The following is a 22,762-nucleotide window of genomic DNA, read 5'->3' on the forward strand; positions in this document are numbered from 1 at the left end:
TCCCTGTGAAGTGTTCTTATAGGGCCCTCTCCAGTTTCTGCTTGTAATTTATAAACAGGCAGGTCTTCTTCTAATTGTTCCAATATTATATGCACCACTAGTTCCCATCGATCAGCAGGCTTTTGTTTTCCTCTAAGACTAAAGCTGAGCACTGATGCTCGATCACCAGGCTCCAAAATTGAAGTAATCACTTTGTTTATTAGCCCGTTGATGCTTTGCAGCTTCTTTGCAGCTTCTAGTAGCAAGATCACAGGCATACCGCAGCACTTGCCTTGCTACCTACCCCATGAGCTACATGCAAGGCTGTGGGTAACAAACTTTCTATAATCCTTCTCCTTTTAGCCCTGTCGGGTATTGCATCATCTTCCAGAAATTCTCTAACCTGTACTCGCCGGCTGGAAAAATCAACTTCCCTGGTAGCTTTAGGTACATTGCCGGAAAAGCATTTTTATTTAAACTGTGTCTCTTTTGCAGATTTCATACTGAGGAAGGCTGTGACCGGGTGACCTGTGTGTCTTCTGCCCTGGTGCTATTGATGGACAACTGCTCTTGAGGTTCTTTATCTTTAAACTGGCCTTGGACAGGACAGCTGTTCAAACAGAGGACAACATCAAATACAGGATAGTCCTCTGGCTGCCCTTCAAATAGAGGATTATTCTCTGTAAAAGAGGATACCTGGCCATTCTATCTCTGCATGAGCTGCAGGAGGCTATTACCTGGACCAGGTTTCCTGTTTCGCCATCACTCTCTGGGTAGGGTGGCCATATGTCCTCTTTTACAGAGGGCAGTCCTCTATTTCAAAGGCTGCCAGAGGACAGTCCTCTACTTTGAAAGCATCCTCTGTTTGAAGGGCTGTCCAGTCCAAGTCCAGTAAAGAACCACCAGAAGGAAAAGCAGGGGTCCTAATGTTGTCCATCAAAAGCACCTGGACAGCAGACTGAGCAAGGCGCACAGGTCGTCTGGTCAGTCTTCCATGCTATGGTGAGAGGTACTGTATTTCTATTTAAATCATAAGGCAGTATCCAATACTGCCACTGTACTCCCTCTCAATCTGTTGCACAAGCAGGACCCACCACTCATAACAAAGAAAGTGGTGGTTCAAAAAGCAGCCCCAGAAGCAAGTAGCTTCTGTTTGCAAGCTCCACTGACCTTTCCCTTTTCGGAAATGAGCATTTCCGCTTGTTTCCAGCTACTCCTAGAGCTGCCAGCTTCCCACTGTGCCGGCGGCGGATCCCACAAGCACAGGAGGTGGGTTGGATACTGCCCATTTTAATTATTTCTCAATGTGTATCTGTACATATAAATTGGCACGTGCAAATTTCATGTATACCAGTGTCCTTTGATTGTGCAGTTCCTCTTTTTTGGCAGTTCATCAATGGCAAACCTGGGCAGTATCCAACCATGTCATTCTCAAAGTCAAATAGCGTTACCAGAGCTCTGCCGAATATTTCAGTTGTGCAAGTGCTTGTGCAACCGGTTGTGCAAACGTGACTTTAGTTGTGTTTTCCCCTTGGGATAGTTCAGGATAATGGAGGCGGCTGGCTCTGATTTCGGTGGGGCTATGAATCCAGAACCAGCCAGAACTCTAAAGGATCTATCCGCGGTGCTGAACCCTATCCCCAAAATAGGCTTAGCATGTTGGATAGCTCCTTTAGGGTTCTGGCTGGTTCAGACTGAAACCCAGAATGGATGCACAGCCCCACCAGAGCCAGAGCCATCAGCCTCCACTAGTTCAGACCCTAGTTTCCTCTAGCGCGATGTCACTTGCACCAGAGGAATTACACCCTTGGATACTGCTCCCTATCTGCAGTCCAGAATGTACGCAAGCTTAAAGCCCAACCTAAATTCCTCCCAGCAGTGTTGAGCTGGAGAGGGAGCACCAGATGAGGGAGCAGGTAGGGCTCCATTCCCACTTCGGGCCAGTATGCTGACGTACACGTGTTGGCAGAAGGGGTGTGCTCCACTGAGCTCTATGGCAATCCCACTCTGCACATGCCAGGGCAGATCATGCCCCAAGGTTACTCTGGCCCAGCCTGCCTCCACCTGGTGTCCCCCGGATAGGTTGGCCTGCCATCCCCATCACCCCCAACCAGCATGACCATCAACCATGCTCCTGGGGATGATTGTAGTTGCAGTCCAACCCATCTGAAAGAGTGCTAGGTTGAGGAAGCTGCTCTAGTCCAATGGCCCTGACTTCCAAGCAAGTACATTTCGCAGAGGAGGCTGGTGGCTCCAGTTTCAGTGGGGCGGAGATTCCATTCTGGGCTTTAGTTACAAAACCAGCCAGCCAGCTAAAAGAGCTATCCAAGGTGCTGAGCCCTGTCCCCCAAATGGGTCCAGCACCTTGGATAGCCACTTTAGACTTCTGGCTGGTTATAACTAAAACCCAGAATGGAAGCTCAGCCCCACCGAAACTGGAGTCACCAGCCTCCCCTGAGGTTCTGGACTGTAGTCATTGATATATATATGCTCCTGGATGTTTTAACTTTTGGTGGTGTGGGTTTGCCCTTGAGAATTAGTCTGCAGGTTTCAGGATGTGATCTTTAAAAAAGCCCATTACTGGAATGGAACTTGGATCATCCTACCAGCTTGTCTGCTCATAGATACCACTTATCTGCAGTGATTTGCTTCTCCTATTGTACGGTTATATGTCTTTATGCAGCACTTGGCACGAATGCTGGTAATCTCTCCATTTCCCTTATGATTCTGCAGTGCAATCTTTCTTCTACATTTAAATTGACATCATTTTTAAAAATCAGGTTCCTTTTCATCCTCCACAAAGCCCCACTCCTTCCTTTCATCACTGCTGGATCCCCCTCTCCCCCAAAACCCCACCATGCAAGACGCGAGTGGACAGCCCATCTATGTGACATATGCATCCTTTCCAAGTTGTAATTGTTTTCTTAATGAGGACCATGCTTTTATTAATCTCTGCTGTGTGATCATCTCTTTTATCTTATTTAACATTTGAGAGACATTTTGAAATGATTTTCTCTTGTTTTACCTCTACTAATTTCACTTATCGGAAGAAGGAAGAATGAAACATCTCTTGTCTTCCTTCCCTTTATGAGATGTATCCAATCTAAACTGTAAAACATTAATCTACATTATTATAGGGATGTCAGAGAATTTCGTCACGAATCTCGGGGAGGCCGAATGCCAGCGCATTCGGCCCTCCGAAATTGGTGGCGAAACGGTCTGCCCCCCCGAGACAGGACTTGCCTTGGGCGAATCCGCCTGGCGGCGGCGGCGACAAATCCAATGGCGGTTCGCCGGCGGTTCGGTGGCGGCGGCAGCCGGTCTTCTGACCGGCTGCCACTGCCGCCATTTGCAGTAAAAAAAAAAATAGTAAAAAGTGATAGGCTACATAAAGATTTACGTAGCCTATCATGGCTAGATTTTTAAAAAATACCGTGATAGGCTACGTAAATGTTTATGTAGCCTATCATGGCTGATTTAAAGGAAAAGAAAAACGCGTGTACACAAATGGCGGCGCCCATGGGCGCCGCCATTTGCGTTCCTTATTTTGACATGTCTTAGTCTACGTAAACATTTACGTAGACTAAGACGGCGAAAATAAGGGGAACGCAAATAGCATAGACACTACGCTATTTGCATTCCCCTTATTTTCGCCGTAGTCTACATAAAAGTTTACGTAGACTAAGATGTGTCAAAATAAGGAACGCACACTTTTTTTTCCTTTTAAATCAGCCGTGATAGGCTACGTAAACATTTACGTAGCCTATCACGGCTGACTGCAGGGACGCAAACGGCAGCGGCTACGGCTGCCGCCATTTGCGCACCCGGCTGGCCAGGATTTGAGGGGGGAGGGACGGAGCGCCTCACCCCCCCGGCTAGAGTTTCGGGGGGGGAGGGACGGAGTGCCTCCCCCTGCCAGAATTTCGGGGGGGAGGGACGGAGCGCCTCCCCCCCACCTCGAATCAAATTTCGTTAAAGGTAAGTCACTTTCGTACATCCCTACATTATTATGGTGGTGATTGGCTGAGTTCTGCTAATATCATAAAAGGTTAGGGTAGACTTATGGCACAATCTTATGGCCGCACACACACACACAAGAGAAAAAGAGAAGCAAATACTAAACTACCTACAAGCAACGCCAGGGTGGGGGGACTATGTATAATCCTAACAGAAAAGGGCTTTACTTAAAAAAAAAAATAGGGAAGGGAAGGAATACAGGAATTGAGAAGGGCCAAGAACAAGGAAAGAAAGAAAGATAGATGATAGACAGACAGACAGACAGACAATAAAAAATCTAGACAGAAAGTAAAGGGAAACTAATGGTTGGGAATTGAGAAGCGGGCGGGGGGTGGTAAGCTAAAGAACAAGGCAAGGCAAGGCAAACTAAAGTACTTTTAATGTTTTGTTTTTTAAATCATCAAGAATGAAAGGTAAAACCTATTAAAGAAAGGTTGGCATTGGGCAAGGAAAGGAGGAAACTCAAACTAAGTACTTTTTAAATGTTTTGTTATTTTTTAAAAAAGGATCTACAAAAGAAAGAAAGGGAATATTTGAATTGGGAAGGAAGAAGAAAGACAAAGCTGCAGTACAAACACACACACACACACACACACAGATCTAGCCAACTCTCTCTAGCAGCAAGTAAATAGGTTTCTTCAAGTACTTGAAAGGTTGTCACAGAGAACAAGGCCAGGACCTCTTCTCAATCGTCCCAGAGTGCAGGACACGGAATAATGGGCTCAAGTTACAGGAAGCCAGATTCCGGCTGATCATGAGGAAAAACATCCTGACTGTTAGAGCAATATGACAATGGAGCCAATCCCCTAGGGAGGTGGTGGGCTCTCCCACACTGGAGGCCTTCAAGACGAGGCTGGACAGCCACCTGTCAGGGATGCTCTGACTTGGATTCCTGCATTGAGCAGGGGGTTGGACTCGATGGTCTTGTAGGCCCCTTCCAACCCTACTATTCTATGATTCTATGAACCACCTCCAACTCTAACCATCACACTCTCTCTCACAATGAAATGAAAGCAGGGTGATTTCTCCAGTATTTTTCCAGTATTTCTCCAGTATTCCCCCACCCCCACCACTGTCACTGATTGGGGACTGCTGGGTTATGTTTAGCCCTAATTTGGCAACTAGAGTTGCCATTCTCCAAGACTCACCATTTCCCCCTCCCTTCTCCCCCTCCTCTCCCCTTCCCCCCTTCGTTCTCCTCCTCGCCCCCTCCCTGATTTTTTGCAAGTTGATACATTGAGAGACAGGCTATCTGGGAATAGCTTCAGTAGCTCCGAAGCTCCAAGGCGGACTGAGGCACCTTGGTGATGAGCTGCTTCGCTTCGGGGCGCCTTGGTGATGTTCTGTTCTGCTTTGCATCACACAGAGGCACCTCTGAAGCTGCCTGCTTCGCTTCTTTACTTGGGATTCAGACTGAAGCGGTGCACAGCCCTACTACTGAGCATGCTTAGTCCTCAATGGGATTTGGAGGAGGGGGAGGTTTTTTAAAAAGCTTTTTAAAAAGCTTTTTTTTTATACTTCTGCAAACTGTGGGGTTTGCCGAGCACATTCATACCTCTCTCTGTTGTTCCTCAGGGGCCCCACTTTGGCTCCATTTCTGTCAGCACTCACCACCTGAGTTTGCTATGAAAGGGACTGATACAAGACAAGCGTAGAAAAGGACGACACAAGGGAAACATTTTTATGTTCAAATTTCACAGCAGCATTTCAATCTTCATTTGGAAAGTTCATGACCATGCTGTGAAAGCCTTAATTCTGAATTACAGAGCATTCATTTATGGATCTTAAAATGATCTTAGTACATAAGAACTGCTAACTAACTACCCAGGTGCCTTTTTGTGCTTTTGTTTTATTGCAAGCTCACTACCAATTAGCGATCACTTAAGCTGTGTGAAAACTGACTATGATGGTAAAGTGGAGAAGAAAAACAACAACAGTCAACCAGCACTTGCATCCATCATCGTCAAAGAAAAGCATCTTGAATGGTTCAATTTTTATATGACTCCTCTCTCCAGGATGATTCAAATGACAGCTAGTTGCAGCAGTTTTATTACATATAGCATTAGAAGGTACATATCCTTGCACCATCTTACAATGATTCAACTACATGCAACCCAACTGTATTGTGAAACAACAAGCGTGTCTAACCAGCAGTGGTATTTGTGTCACAATGCATTGGACTGCCAATTGGGAATGAGTGAGAATTTCATTTGTTTTCTGGAAAAAAAAAACTTACCCAAATTCACAAATTCCTTCACAAACAGGATGGAAAGAACCTGGGATTAAAACAAAACACTGAATGTAGGAGAAAGTAAAATGGACAGATTTGTACATCCACAAAGAGGGATTTGACTGTTTAGGTCTTAAAAGTCTGGCTTTGAATCCGTATATTCAGCCATGTTTGCAGTGCTGGATCAGGGTTGCCACTTCTTTTTTCTGATGGGCTCCTCATCTTGACAACTACATGTTTGGCAGGTACAACACGGTCATCCCCATGCTAGGAGTAACTGTACCTATTAAATTTGGCCAGTGAAGATAGGTCAGGATTCCGTTTGGTTCACTGTTCCATAAGAACCTACCAATATGTATCAAATTTCTTCATAAACAGGATGGAAAGGACTTCAGATTTAAAAACAAAAATGGAATGTGGGAGAAAGTGACACTTACAGAGTTGTCTGTCCCTAGTGCCAATTAGGGGTGTATGAACCCCACTCACCCGTCCGGGCCGGGGCATCTGCTGGGGGGGAGGCGATCTGTCCCTCCCCCCGGAATCCTTCCCGGCTGGCTCCATTCTGTGGCAAGTCCGCCGAGCCACTGGCCAGGCCCGTCAGCAGCTGGACTTCTGGTCACTGCCATGCAAACGGCGTCTGACGTAGCGGAAGCCATTTGTGTCCCAATGTAAATATTTAAATGTAAATATTTATTTAGCCTATCACGGCCAAGGGCAGGGATGCAAATGGCGTCCGCCATGCTGAACACCATTTGCGTCCGCAGCCCAGCAGCGGATAGCTGCGGATGGCAGTGGATGGACCCGGACCGGCCGGTGCCAGGTAGGGTCCGTCCCTACTGGCCTTCACGGGGTGGCGGGGGGGGAACAGTCCATTCTAAAGAATCCAGCCTCACTGGAGTCCGTGGCAGATTTCTCCGCCATCCCTAGTGCCAATTCTGGCCTGAGAAAAGACTTGAGGTGGAAGAAATCCAGCTTTGGGACAATCTCTCAGATTTACAATTGCTTCCAGTTGAACTAACAAAGGATGCTGACATGCTTGACAGAAAATAAAACTTCTGGATTCACAGACTCAGGACTCCTAGTCTTTTTGGCCTTAACCTGGAGGAGAATTCATAAGCTTTATACTACTTGCACCTGTTTTTTTTCTTAGGAATTTTCATCTCCTGGCATTCCAAACTGCTACTCCTAGTATCCATTTAACATCACAGCCATTGAAGAAGACAGAAGCTGAAATATTTAGCCCTAAATATATTTTGAAATTACTCTGCTGTTAGTCTATCTTCCTTATATATATTTTATTTCAGACTGACTGCACCCATAGTGGAACCACAGCCTCATTGTTGCTTTGCTGTTGTGCCGCTGTATATGCACGCACGCACGCACACATTAGGGATCTAGGAATTTTGTTAATTCCATCTGTGTTTCATGGGTTGTCAGGTGCCTTTCATTCTGTTATCTGCTCATTGACAGAACTGGATTTTTTTTTAAACCAGAATTTCATTTTACTTAGGCTAATTTGCCTTAGCGCTAATGCGCACTGGCACTAATGAGAATTAATGCAAATCCCCACCCCTACCCCATCAGTGAAAAACTGGTCCAGATGACTCAGAAAAAGCTGGCCTAGTGCAGAATTCACAAGTTGGATTCTTATAAATCTGAACTCATTTGAATCCAGTGCAAATTTCTCTAATATCCCTACTGTGTATTTGCAAAAAAGAAGTAACGCAATTAGGGGGGACATTGTTTATTTCTTTGGGTCCATGGAACAAACATTTCCATATGTAGAATGTGGAGTATCTCATTTTATGAACCACCATATGAGATGGTCTGAGGCAATGAGTGATACCATTGTAGAACTGTTGTAGCCCTCCTTCTTCAACCTTATCCTTAAAAGCTGCGGTACACTTCTGATACAATAAAAAAAAGAGCTGAACGTCTGCATGCCCTGTTGAGGTAGGCAAGTATTCTTATCCCTGGTTAACAAATAGGAAAAGCTGAGGCGGGGCCATTAAGGCTGCAATCCTATACACTCTCTCCTGGGTGAAGAGATGCCTAGGATCTACTCCTCTTCTGAGTAGACATGTAAATGATTGCATTGCATGTGATTAATTCAAGACATTGAAGCAGATGCCTGTGTCTGAGATGTCATGAGGATTCACATGCTGGTGGTCAGCTTTCTAGAGGCCTCTGGAAAAGGAGTGGTCCGATCCAGCAGAGTTGTTCTTACATTAGGCATTTATGCTTGGGAATGTGCTTTTCCCAGATGAAGAAAACAGAAGGAGCTGAGCATCCAAAGTAGATCACAAAGAAGAGAAACAGGTTCTCAGGATGCAAGATCGAATTTATTATACGAAGCCTCTCTTCTTTGTGATCTTTTCCCAGATGGAAAACAGCTAACCTGTATTATAAGACTCGGTGGCCTTGTAGGCCCCTTCCAACCCTACTATTCTATGATTCTATTACCTTAAGGCTGCAATCCTAGGCCTGCTTAGTTGGGAATGAGTTTTGTTAAAACCAGCAGGGTTGAAGTTCCAAGTCAACATTGATAGGATCAGGCTGCAGGTAAGCAAGCAGAGTGTAGGGCTCGCATTCCTTTGAGATGGCCTCCCACAACTTGGTGCCCTCCAAATGGGTCAGACTACAACTCCCATAATGCCCCACTAGAACCCATGCTGTCTGCAGATGCTGTCTGACCTGCCTGGAGGAAGCAAGACTGGGACAGGCTGTTTTAATAGAAGGAGGCCAAGATTTTGGGAAGCATCGCTTTTTCTCACCTTTGTGTGACAAGCTACATGCACCTGCAAGCAAGCCACAATCCGTGAGGCATGGCACATCTTACTAATCTCTTTGGCAATCCTTAAAGGCTCAGTATGGTTGGCCAAAGGGAAGCCATCTCACCCAGTGCTGGGCATCTACAGCATTACATCGAACATGAAAAGTCAAAACTACACCTGCCCAAGTAGGCACTCTGAAGAGGAGCCCATGTTCTCTCTTTTTTTTAGGCCTAGTTCTGAATGAAGTGGTAACCTTGTTCCTTGGGCTGTACCATGTCACGGGTGAAGCTCACATGATCGAGCACTCCTCCGCACAAAGCTATTCTAGAACAGGGGAGGGCTGACTTCAGGCTTGCAGGATCTTCTTTTTTTTTTTTAAACTAGAACCCCAAGATCCACCAAACAGAGACTAGTGCAAAACAACATACAGTGAGGATTAAAGAATTCTAAGCTTGGGATGTTGGAGAAATCCTACTGGGGAGTGGAGTTTGAAGAGTTTTCTTAGGCTCAGCCCTGCGGACATCAGTTTGGTTCCTGCTGCAGTGCCCGACTCAAGCTGCAGTGAGTCAAGACAGTTTGCAGATTTCCTGAGAATCTTGCACAGGGTTTTTTGTTTTTATTTTTTGGAAGGTTCTGTAATTTGCACAAATTTTCAGAGCAATTTGTTCAAATTACAGCCAAAATCTTGCAAATTACAGCCAAATTTGCACCCATTTGGCTATCATTTGTGCAAATCGCTCAGAAATTGTGCAAATTGCAGAACCTACCCCAAAATGCATGAAAAAGTTCCCAGAGTTTGGGGAACAGCCCGCAGCTTGGCTTGCAGACGCAAAGCAAGTTGTACATGCTGCGGAACTCTGTTGAGCCAAAAGAGAACCGTATTTCCCAGTGATAAACGACCCTATTCTGAACCCACAAATTTGTTTTGAGCACCAGAACCAAACAGGGCTCATAATCTTTCCACACATTTTTATTGTGGAATCATTTTGTCTCCATTGTTAAATGACTGAGAGCCAGAAATCCTTGCTGATCTACTTTGAATCACTCAGAGATCTACCAGTAGATCCTGATCTGCCTTCTGCCCACCCCCAGTGCAGAACATTTGTTTCTGACACTAGAGATGTGTATAAATGGCCCCTAGAAATTCTCCACTCTGCTTTTGGGGCAGAGAAATTTCACTGAATTTCTCCAGGGGAAGGAGAAACTATCCAATAGTTTTCTGATGGGTAGGGCTCACCATTGGCAATAATTGTAGCAGTTTCTTTCTTTTTTTCAAAGGGCTTTTGGTTTTTTTTGTGCCACCATGGCAAGTAACAATAGCAACTGTGTTGGCAGCCTGGCCCCCATTTGGCATTGTTTGCAATGCCCCATACCTGAGGCATTGTGGTGGTAGTGGGGTGGAGGTGGTGGTAGTGGGGTGGGGGTGGTGAGTGGAGAGTTGGCCACCACCAAAGAAAAATTTCTGAGACACATGTCTTCTCAGCAATTTTGGCTCAGCTGTAGTGGTCATTCTTCAGGGTTCATCACCTTCCCCAGGGTCTTCCAAAAAGTAAAAATTCTGAGGGGCAATGGTGGATGCCTTTTGTCTCTAATGCAGATACTTATCATACTTCCCTGAACCCATAGCAAGTGTAAGGGAGAAAGTGTTGTGTCTAGCTCCAGGGAAGAGGTGGAGCTAGTTCTGTGCAAAAATCAGTTTTCCAACATCCCAAATGTTTTCTCTCCCCCTGCCCCGAATGAGGCTTCCATTTTTCTGCCTCATTCTCATGGCATTTTATACTTTATTTTGAATTTCTTTTGGTGGTGTTTTCAAGCTTACTTAATCACTGTGAGGTGGCTGAGGGTGCAATGTGTGTATTTTCTTTCTATTTATACAGCTTTCCATTGCTTTGCAGCATCCCTGGCTGCCCACACTTCCTGATTTGAAAAAGCCCTGTAGGAGGTGTTTTTTCATCATGTCTTCTCCTTGGCTTTAATTGAAGTGCAGGAAACTGAGGAGACTACAGGCTGCCAGAGAGATGATTTTACAGTGAAAGACAGGACACTCACACAAACACTTCGGCCACCTCTTAAGTCAGGTAAGAACCCAGTCCATGAGAATGTATCCAACATTCTCTTCTCTGAATTTCTTTCCAAAAGCATTGTTTTCTGTGAAACTGAATGAGAGTGCTCAAAAAAGCAAAGCAAAGAAAGAAGTTTTCAGCACAGCACTACCCAACATTTAGTTTTTATGTGCCACACACTTCTGTATGGAGAAGCAATCACATGAACCTCAACCTGCAGACTCAAGCAGTACAGCCCTGACACAGGTATATTTCCTCAGTGAAAACTAGGACTTAATGACACCCTTCAGATGTAACACCAAACCGTGATTTGGTGTAACACCAATGAACCCTCTGCTTGCAAAGCTGTCTCTCCCATCATGTGCTTCCTTGATTAGTAACTTCCTGTTTTTTGGCAAACCATGGTTTGCGATTACATCCGAACTGGCAAACTATGGATTGGCACTAGCCCTGTAAACTAGGACTGGGAATGGTGGCTTGTTTCCAAGACTCACGCCAGCCATATTTCATGGGATGTGAGGGCAAACTATGCTTGACAAAAACCATGTAGCTACTAATCAAACTGAGCATGTGAGAGGAGCGGGAGGTGGGAGTGCATTAACATGTAACATTGTTCATGTAACACCAAGCCGTAGTTCGGTGTTACATACACCCAAGAGTTAGGATGTCATGACACAAATAATAATAGCATGCTGAGATTTCTTTGGTTTGATATGTTCGTGGGTCACACGCGCCGGCCCCCTGTCTCTTTTTCGTAAGAACTATTCAAAATACACTGGAAATGAGGTTTCTGAGCCTTTGTGTTGTGAAGACTCAATCCTGAATCCACTTTTGTATCTGCACTCTCCCCAGTGAGACTATAAATACATTTCAGATGGAAAGTGAAATTCAGAGATGGTGAAGACTTTCAAACTTCTTCCCGTCTGAATTTCTTCCCAGATTTGGAGGTTTTTGCACTTTGAACCTTCTAGTCTTTGTTCTTTGCTTAGACAGCAACCTTTGTTCAGATAGCTGGGCATGCAGAGTTCACCACAGTTTTCAGTTCACATCTTCTTTTTTTCCTTTATATGTTACCAGTGGGCATGAGTGCAGATGCGCGTTGATTAAAATGCCACCCCAAAAGAAATCTTGATGCAATAAGACAATCACACCAGGGGTGCTGCTAGGCACTTAAAAGATTGGGGCTCAGGCCCACAAGCCACTAATCTGCATAAAATTTGCATATGGTAATTTATCCGTATGGGCAAATTCAGAAATCATTACTAGGATTTATTTATTTATTTATTTATTTAAATTGCACAGAAGGCAAAGTCAGCCAACCAATCACCTCAAATAAAATAAATTATTCTATTAATTTGCATTCTGCTCCAAATCAGTAGTTCCTCTTCAATTGCAGTACTTGAAAGGTTGTCACAGAGCGGAAGGCCAGGATCTGTTCTCAGTCATCCCAGAGTGCATGACACGGCATAATGGGCTCAAGTTACAGGAAGCCAGATTCCGGCTGAACGTCAGGAAAAACTTCCTGACTGTTAGAGCAATAGGACAATGGAACCAATTGCCTGGGGAGGTGCTGCTGGGCTCTCCCACACTGGAGGCATTCAAGATGAGGCTGGACAGCCATCTGTCAGGGATGCTTTGTAGATTCCTGCACTGAGCAGGGGGTTGGACTCGATGGTCTTACAGGCCCCTTCCGACCCTACTATTCTGTGATTCTATGATTCTAATTACAATTAGTTTGCAACGGTGTGAAAAAAAATGAAAAGAGTGAGTGGCTGGAAGGTTTTTTTCAAGAGCACACACACATGCTCCTTTGGAACCAATGGACATTCAGGGCTCTGGGGAATAGTTTCATGACCAGGATCCCCTCAGCTCAGGTCTAGCAATGGAATGACATCGAGATTTCGAGATTTGTTACTGTGTAGTGTTTTAATCAACACAGATATATGTTCAGAGCCATCACTAATCTGTAAGGGGCGGGGGAGACGTGAACTAAAAACTGCAGGAAATTACACTTTTGCCCATTTTGAAATTAGTTTGACGACTCAATCCTATGCATGTTTAGATAAAAAAAAGTCCTACAACTCCCAGCATTTCCAGCCAGCATGGCTGGCTAGGCAATGTTGGAAGTTGTAAGACTTTTTTCTTTCTAACCAGTTGTAGGATTGTGCCCTATGAAATCCTGAGTTAAATCAGAAGGCACGCAGAGTGGAATGCAGGGCAAAGCCAACCCACAGAACAATAACAAAATGGAACAGAGAACATCCATTGATCCCTAAGGCAGATTCTCATATTCCTCAGTGAGTGTTCAACCATTGGGAAACACTGCCAAAATCCAGGATTCATGTCACTGTGCTGCAGTGCAAAGAATATATTCCACTCCCCCCCAAAAAAAATCCCTAGAAAAATATTGCAAATAACTCCATTATATGTTTCCCCAAATAGCCATGAATATTCAACACTTTTTCTTCTCTTTTTTTTGCTTTCTGTGGACATGGTTGCAACTGAGATGCATCCACAGAACATCCTCAGAAAGCAAAATGTCAAGTTTCTCTCAAGAGGGTAATTCACAAAAAGCAACAAAAAGCTCAGCCTTCCTAAACAGAGCACCTCGGCTGAATAACAAGGATTAACTGAAATAGCCCAGGCAAAATAATATCAAATATTTATAGAAGATTCTTTGCAAACTATCCACAGAAGAAGAAGAATATAAAAACTTGGGAAGATTTCCCTCCTCCCACCCCTCAACTGCATGGTTTGGGAAGGATGCAAATTTTCTGATCTCAGTTTTGTGCTCAGGAGCATCAAAAAGCTGGGCTACATGCATTGGAGACACTTTTCTTCATGAGGTATTATTTGCTCAGTTCCAGCGTCCACTAACAGCTTTGAGATCGCTTAGGATTTGTAGCAAGCTGAACAGCTGATGAGCTTGGAGGAACTCAAGTGTGGTTTAATGACATCCATCTCAACAGGCTCCTTTGGGTTGCTCTCACTAGCCATGATGTGTTTCACCAGGCACCTGGATGCTTCGTCAATGTTTATGTTCTCCTGCAGGTGGGGGAAAAAAAAAGGAGTTAGAGATTAACGGCGCAATCCTATGGCCGCTGGACAGCGTCTAGACGGCCAAAGGATTTTTCAGTTTCTGGGAACTGAGCATGGAGCCAGCACTCCGATTCCAGTTCCCAGAAATCCAACTCACCGCCCCTTCCCCCACTGCCTTGTAGGAGGCACGGGTTGTCCCCAGCTCCGTGCTCAGAAGAGCAGCGTGGAGCAGCCAAAAGGGGGCATTCCTGGGGGTGGGGTGGGGAGTGCAGAAGCGCCGTTATGATGCTTCCTATGTGCCATCCGGCCTCCCCCCCCCCCAGGTGCCCTGGTTAGGCAGTGAAATAGGCCGTCTAGCCACAAATGCAGGGCAGCTGGAGTGCAGAAGAGAAGATCCCCTCCGCGTTTCGCCCACCCTGCATTGGATAGTTGACTGCCTCCAAGTTCGGAGGCGGCTGAGTATCCCCATCGGATTGAGCTCTAAGCTATTTAAAAACAAATTGCACAGGTTCTCCAGTCCTGCTGTAGAGAGAGAAGCTCTTTGATCAAGGTAGAGATACCCATTTAACAACTTTTGAAGTTGTCAGGTCAACCGCCATAATATTATCACCAATTCTGCGCCAGACTGCGTATTTGTTTATGGCAGAAGAACTGAACTTCTTTCAGCTCAAGGGCCGAATTCGGTTTCAGAAAAGCTGATGGTGGCTACATTCCAGTTGCGGGGGGATTGAAGGCAAAAGAGGCACGACTCCATGCACTAGTGTCTCACGGTGGAATGTCGCAGCTTAGAGACCGGCACTGAATGGGGGACAGGCACTGATGATTTACAACCTCAGAGAAGTTAAGTCTATCAGGCGGCATTCAGAGCAGTCCTGCAAATTCCCCTGGCGTACAAGAAGTTATTTTCAGGCTGCTGAGAAATGTCATTAAGAGGAAATAAGCCAAGCCTCCAAGACTACTTTTAAAGCCCTGTCTAGAATAGAAGAGAGAAAACAAAGAATTCCAGCACTCCAGAGGTCTAGACTGATTGATTGCTACCGGGAGAAGTAGTTCATTGGTACAGCATGTCCTGCTCATAGAGAAAGTCCCAGGTTTACTCTTTCGCATCTCTAGGTAGGGCTGGAAAAAGTCCTGTATGAAACTTTGGACAGCTGCTGCCAAGCAGTGTAGATAGTACTGAACTGGATACAACAAGGGTCTGGATCAGTATAAGGTAGCTTCCTACAAAGGGTCATGCCATCTCTCTACACCAGGGGTGTTCAACTTCTTTCAGCCCCAAGGCCAAATTCAATTTCAAAGAAGCTCTTGGGGACCACATTTCAGTGGCGGGTGGGGTGAATGGCAAAGGGGGTGGGGCTAAATTACCAAAATACCTAGTAATTTTTAGCTTCAGGGCACAATCCTATGCATGTTTAGACAGAAAAAAGTCCTACAACTCCCAGCATTCCCCAGCCAGCCATGAACCTTTCAGACAGAGGGCCAGATCCCATTTCGAAAAAGCTCTTCGGGGGAAACACACACACACACACACACACACACACACACATTCTGGAAGAAATGAAGGAAAAAGGGGGCCACAGTATGATACAAACAAAATTCATAGGCAGGTGTATTTACTGAAGAAATATTTTAATTATATAAATAGAAATACGCTTCCGTACAAACTCAACATCTGGCAAAATTTTAGAATTAATGTGGCTTTTAAAATGTCCAACCTTTTCACATTCAACTCTGAGGATATATTTTTTTAAATGTAAATCTTAATTCTGAGTGGTGATTTCAAAACAAATGTATTGTCAACTTTTGAAATTCAATACATTTACACTTTGCTGTTGCTTTTCTGTAACCCCCCCCCCCCCATGAGAACTGATATTGCTTGCAGAGAGAAGGGCGGATAGGAAATTATAAATGTAAAGTTTTCCAAGCAAATTTGAACTAGGAGGACATCTATAATACTGCTTCTGAATTCATTCAGGAAAAGTTACAACTCCCACATAATATCTCTGCATATTTGCACAGACAGGCTAGTTTCTTAAAATGAACTAAAGAACAAACCCATTGCATTAGAATTAGCCAATGATCTCTGCATGATACAAATTCGTACACCTCAAATTAGCAACAGTTCCAAGGCTGATCCAAAATTCGTTTTTAAAAACATCCTGACATCCTGTAACTCCTCTAAGGCTGCAAACCTACACACACTTAGGGTGCAACACTATGCATGTTTAGACAGAAAAAAGTCCTACAACTCCCAGCATGCCCCAGCTAGCATTCTGGGAGCTGTAGGTCATTTTTCTGTCTAAACATGCATAGGATTGTGCCCTGAAGTGCCTCCTGACAGTAACCCAGCCTTAGGAGAGGCATTTCAACCTTTTAGAATGGGGGAAAAACTGCACCAACGCCAGGAAACCAGCAAAGAATTGGTGGTAGGGGGACAGAAGGTGGGGCCAGGGAAAGGGTGTGTGTGTCCCTCTGAGGACACCCATAGAGCCGGATTGGGCCCCAGGTAGGTCAGACTGAGGTTCAAAACCCGATTTGTACACAGTTGCAAGCTGTTTGTGTGAAGTTTCAATGAATATTCCAGTAGCCACTTGGGAATTATCTATTTATCATTAAATTTATATCCCGCCTTTCTTCCAAAAATGGTGCTCAAGGCAGCTAGCAATACCAAAATACAGGTCAAGATGGAATTTTGATTAGAGCACAAAAACAACTCAATGAAAAACACACCTAAAACACAGTAATAGGAAGGAAATAATCAGCAGCCAACAAATTAAGGCCCCTTTCAACAATAAACTGAATTAGTGCTGATCAAGACTTTAACATATTCATTATTCACTCCATTTTGATCCTGCCCTTTGTCCATGTTTCTCAAAGCAGTGTACATGGTTCTCCTCTCCCATTTTATTCTCACAACAAACCTGTGAGGTAGGCTGGGCTAAGGGAAGCTGACTAGCCCGAGCTTTTGACTACAAAAAGCCATGTACAATCCTGTATAAGTCTACTCAGGAGTAAGTCCCATGGGGTGTACTCCCAGGTTAAGTGGGATGTGATTGCAGCCTGAAGATGCAATCCTATACCTGCTTACCTGGGTGTAAATCTACTTCTAAGTAGGAATATATAGACTTGCCCTGTTATTGAGCATTAACTTTTAACTAGAGCACACTTTATCAGATGCAGGAAGGGTTGCCTTTGCTGCAGCGGACTACCATAGCCATCCTTTCGCCAGTCAAATATTTCTTCATTTATTTTCAAAGAGACTTTCTGTGCTGACTTTTTTATCTAACAGATGTCCAGGGCAGCTAACAATATAGATCAAACAGATCTTTAAATCAATCAAAACAACACAATATTTTTTTAAATACACACCGCAAAAGGGGTTAAAATGTGGAAATGATGGCAAGTAAAACAGCAAATTAGATGAGTCAGATAAATTAAAATAAACAAACGTATGTAATATTTAAATATTAAAATTTAAATTAAAAAATAAAAAAATCATTTTTTAAAAAACAATTATTTTTAAATTTAAAAATTTAACTTATTAATATTTAAATAAAATATTTAATATAAATATTTAATATTTACATACACACACACACATATGTTTAATATTTATTTAATATTTATTTTAAAATAAAACAGCAAATTGGATGAGCCAGATAAATTAAGAGCCTGCCAGAATAAGTAAGTCAGACATCCCTCATCTGGTGTCCTCCTGCTGGCTGGGGATGATGGGAGTTGAAATAAGTCTTCATGAGACGGCAGAAAACCAACAAGGAGGGACAATCAGAATAGGGAATTCCACAGCCTGAGCAAGAATAGGGAATTCCACACACCCCTTGTGCGATTCCACCACACACGTGCCTCAGACATACCCATAGAACAGTGTCCTCAGCTGATCTCAGAATGCAGACTGAAACGTAGTTAAACAGCAGGTTTCGCATTTCTCTAGGGATGGACGAACGGGACTTACCTTGTCCCGCAGCTTGCTTCGTGGTGGGGGGGAGGCGCTTCGCTTCTCCCCCCGAAGTTCAGGCGAGGGGGGGGAGGCGCCCTGCCTCGCCCAGCCAAAATTCAGGCCGGGGGGGAGGTGCCCCATCCCTCGCTGCTGAAATTCAGGCCAGGGAGGAGCGCCCCGTCTACCCGGCCGCGAAAAAAAAAGTAAAGTAAAAACAAACAAACACACACCCGTGATAGGCTACGTAACGATTTACGTAGCCTATCACGGCTAGATTTCCAAAGTCAGCCATGATAGGCTACGTAAATCGTCACGTAGCCTATCACGGGTGACTTTGAAAAAAAAAAGCGCGTATGCAAATGGCGGCGCTCATGGGGCACCGACATTTGCGTTCCTTAGTTTGGCACGTCTAGTCTACATAAAGATTTACGTAGACTACGGTGAAAATAAGGGAACGCTATTTGCGTTGCCCTTATTTTCGCCGTAGTCTATGTAAATCTTTACGTAGACTAGACGTGCCAAGCTAAAAAATGCAAATGGCGGCGCCCCATGGGCGCCGCCATTTGCATACGCTTTTTTTTTTCCAAAGTCACCCATGATAGGCTACGTGACGATTTACATAGCCTATCACGGCTGACTTTGGGAATCTAGCCATGATAGGCTACGTAAATCGTTACGTAGCCTATCACAGGTGTTTTTTTTTTTAATTTACTTTTTTATTTTGCAATGGCGGCTGTGGCAGCTGATCAGAAGACTGGCCGCCGCCGCCGCCCCCGCCGAAATGCTGCCGAACCGCCGCTGGGACTCGCCGCCGAGAGGGACATTCGCACGAGGTAAGTCCCATCCTGGGGGGGGTGGGGGGCTGGCGGAGAATTTCTCCACCAATTTCAGGGGGCCGAATGCATTGGCATTCGGCCTCCCGGAGATTCGTGGAGAAATTCTCCGCCATCCCTTCATTTCTCTGAATTTTTGCTATGTAGCCTTTGAATACTGACATTGCTGGGAGGTTGTTCAAGGTTTGCTTGAACAAAACAAAATGAAAATAGTCACCTTGCTTTATAGAGAATAGCTGCTCCGAGCGGCTAGACAGACCGGCTGCTGCCACAGCTACCATGTGCACTTTCAGGAGCGAGGCTGCAAATACAGTACATTGTACTGAAAAGATGGCTCCCTTTTGGGCCCCATGAGGCCGCCATCTTGTTTGCTGTACCATGGGGCTAGGAGGGGTAGAGGTGTGGGTATATGTATGTATGTATATGTGTGTGTGTATACACACACACACACACACACACACACTAGAGAGAGACAGAGACAGACAGACAGACATATATAATCTATCTATCTATCTATCTATCTATCATGTGTACAGTATAATATATATATAATATATATATATATATATATATATACACACACACAAATATAAATTGCAAATTGAAAGAATCAGGATGGAATTGACTTAGGAAAGAGGACAGGTGAAGGTGGCATGGGCTGGAACTAGACTGATCCATCCATCCCAACGTTAATCTGAAGAGGGAGAAAATACCATTTTATTGAATACACCTCCAAGAAATCTCAGGATAAACTTCAGAATTCATTACTAGGATCATGTCTGCATCTTTTGTCTTGCTGTAACACGAAGGCACAACATTAATGTGTAATATCTGAAATAAATCTCCTTAGTCTTGGGTGATTTGCTTTCTTGGCACACATAATGTGCTTCATTTGTTTTTATGGGCCTTTTTCCCTTCCAAATTATTATTTTTTAAATGATTGGCCATGTAAATCTCTTAGGGTTTATGATTCTTGTGGTCCCAGGATGTACCGCTGGTTCTGGATTTATATAGTCAGGTAGTTTGAGTTAATGGCACTGTGAAATGTTGTGGCTTCTGAAACCCAGGGGAAACTGTACAGATCCCAGTTATTCAGAATTATTCCAGACCGTCAGGGTTATTCGACTATGGTCAGGAACAAGGAAATGCAGCCTTACTGTCAGCAGTATGGCCAGGATGGGATCGCACTGCCCCTGAAGGACACTAGAAAGACTTAGGGATGTGTGAATCAGCAAAACTCGAGTTGTCCAAAATTCTCCAAATTCCATCGCAAAGCTCATTTCGATTCAAGTCCGTATTAGGTTGCAATCTTTGTTTTTGTCTTTCAGGATGAAAATCCATATTTATTTTCATGCAGATTTTTCCAAATGTACGCATCAATTGTGCACGTGTTTGACATCTTCGCATTCTTCTCCCATTGATTAAAACATCCATGTGCCCAGTTTTCAAATGTGTGCATGCTGTAGAACGCTTTCTCGGGGGGAGGTGTCCACGAATCACATAAAAGTACGGTCACGTACAGACTTTGATCGCGGATTGAGTCCAAGTCCATGTTCGGACCAGAAGGTGAGAACTGGGTAAATCCTGATTAAAAAAATGAACTAAACTGAATTTTTCATACATCCCTACTTTCACTAGTGGCCTCTATGGCACAGAGCATCTTTCTCCAGCTTCGGCTGATACACCAACTGCTACTCAGACCGAAAAGAGATAGTGTAGCCACTGCTCCTTGCGCAGGTACTAGCAGCTTTTGCCAACCTGGAGCCCTCCAGATGTTTTGAACAATTCCCATCATCCCTCACCATGGGCCAATGATGGCTGAGGCAGATGGGAGCTGTAGTCCAAAACATTTGAAGGGCAATTTGAAGGACATCTTGTGGAATGCTCTTCCCAGCTAGCCCCCACACTGTTATCTGTTTGATGGCCGGCTAAGCCCTTTGTATTTTCCGAGTCCTTTTAAAGAATGCTTTGACTTGCATTGGCTAGCCTTTATGCAGCTTTTATTTTCATTCTGACTTGTGCTGTTCCTTGAATTTCACTGTATTTGATTACGTCGAGTGTTTCCTGGGTTGATGTCACATAAATCATTCTGGGAAATTTCTAGTGGAAGGTGGGGTAAAAATGTAAGAAAGTGTCAGGGTGGAAACTGAGCCCATAGAGCCGCAGAGCAGTTCTGATTCTGAGGAGGAACAGCAATCCGTGGGAGAGGAGCTCGCTCATCTCTCACAAGCACAGCAGCTGGCAGAGATTCCTCCTGCCAGCATTCCTGGGATAGATAGTGACCCTGGCAGTGAGAGAGCGCTGGAGGGGGGCTTGCTGGACGCTCGGTGCAGATGCAGGGAGCGGCGACAGCTGGAGGGTGTGGAAAGGAGGGGCTCCGCTCGTTTGGCGCTCAAACAATGGTTGTGTCCTGAGGACCCAAGGGAAAGAGGGAGGATCTCTCCATAGCCCGTAAGTTCAGAGTCTTCCTGTGGTTCTTCCTCAAACGGGGACCAACTGCCTTACCTGGAGCTTAGGCTATTCTGCTATCTTTCCCCAGTGCTGTTCCTTGCTTAGTCGCTAGTGATTAGTATCTGAAAGTGTCATAAAGTAATAAAGGAATAAAGCCTCGGAAAGAATCCTCATCGTCTGTGTCCTGAGTTGGCTATTGGAGGGGACTGCAAGAGGCAGCTAGGGCGCTCCTGACAGAAAGGAACAAACATTTCATTTCCACCCTTAGATTCAGGATACTAATGGAGGTTGCTCCACCCCTCCACAGATTCTTCCTTAGACCTTTTCAACAGGCCCCAGAAAGGGCAAATGTTTTTCCAGGACTTTCCTCCATCTCTTGGGAGGCTGCTGTCCAAGGCCAAGTCACAAGATCACCAATCCATCACTTAAACCAAAATGACTTTTTCCTATTTCAAATGAGACTAATGATAAAAGAACACCCCCAGAGGTTAAGAAGGCTTTTGGTACTTGAGCAAGGCTCAGCTGCAACACAGAGTTCTTTGATACTTAGAATCATAGAATAGTAGGGCTGGAAGAGGCCTACAAGACTATCGAGTCCAACCCGCTGCTCAATGCAGGAGTCCAAGTCAGAGCATCCCTGACAGATGGCTGTCCAGCCTCGTCTTGAATGCCTCCACTGTGGGAGAACCCACCACCTCCCTAGTTCCATTGTCGTATTGCTCTAACAGTCAAGAAGTTTTTCCTGATGTTCAGCCGGAATCTGGTTTCCTGTAACTTGAGCCCACTATTCCATGTCCTGCACTCTGGGACGATCGAGAAGAGATCCCGGCCTTCCTCCCCATGACAACCTTTCAAGTACTTGAAGAGCGCTGTCATATCTCCCCTCGGTCTTCTTTTCCTGGCCAGGAAGATCCAATCCCCAGCCTGCAGTGTAGGCTGCTGACTCCAATGTCAGTGGAACAGTGAATCCGCTCCAGCTTTCAGTCAGAACCAGTCAGAACTCTAAAGGAGCTATTGAAGGTGCTTCTAACTGAAACCTGGAGTGGATTCCCTGCCCCACTGACATCGGAGCCACCAGCCGCGATTGCCAACCTGAGTGGGCGAAGCCAGTTCAGGACTTGAAGGTACTTCATTGAGACGCTGCCAGCTGCTGACCTGTGGTTCACCACGTGGGGCAGCCACAGAGAGATCCAGCAGCTCCCCACAGGCCTCTATTTGCATCCATAGTCTTGGCAGACCTAGATAGTGACATCCAATACAATGTAGAACAAGGGGTAGACAACTTTTTTGGCCTCTGAGCACATATGGAAATATTTCTCAGGGCTGAGGGCACATGTGAGAATTTTATAGGTATACCGCAGGGGCAGGCATCCTCTCGAGGTTTTGGGACTACAACTCCCATAACCCACAGCCAGCAT

At 44.9% G+C, this 22,762-nt stretch overlaps 1 protein-coding gene across 1 annotated transcript in view; it reads right to left on the reverse strand.

Annotated features, from left to right (window-relative positions):
- Positions 1–11,212: 11,212 nt before the first annotated feature.
- RAB38 (RAB38, member RAS oncogene family) overlaps positions 11,213–22,762 on the reverse strand; it is a 38,523-nt gene continuing 26,973 nt past the window's right edge. The window contains exon 3 of the mRNA XM_084842556.1: positions 11,213–14,108. Coding sequence (XP_084698682.1) covers positions 13,956–14,108 — 153 coding nt within the window. The 3' untranslated portion in view covers positions 11,213–13,955. The remainder of the gene's footprint in view (positions 14,109–22,762) is intronic.

This window comes from Heloderma suspectum, chromosome 3, assembly GCF_057233095.1.
Source record: "Heloderma suspectum isolate Gila_16-S chromosome 3, 16-S_ref, whole genome shotgun sequence".
Taxonomy (NCBI): Eukaryota; Metazoa; Chordata; class Lepidosauria; order Squamata; family Helodermatidae; genus Heloderma; species Heloderma suspectum.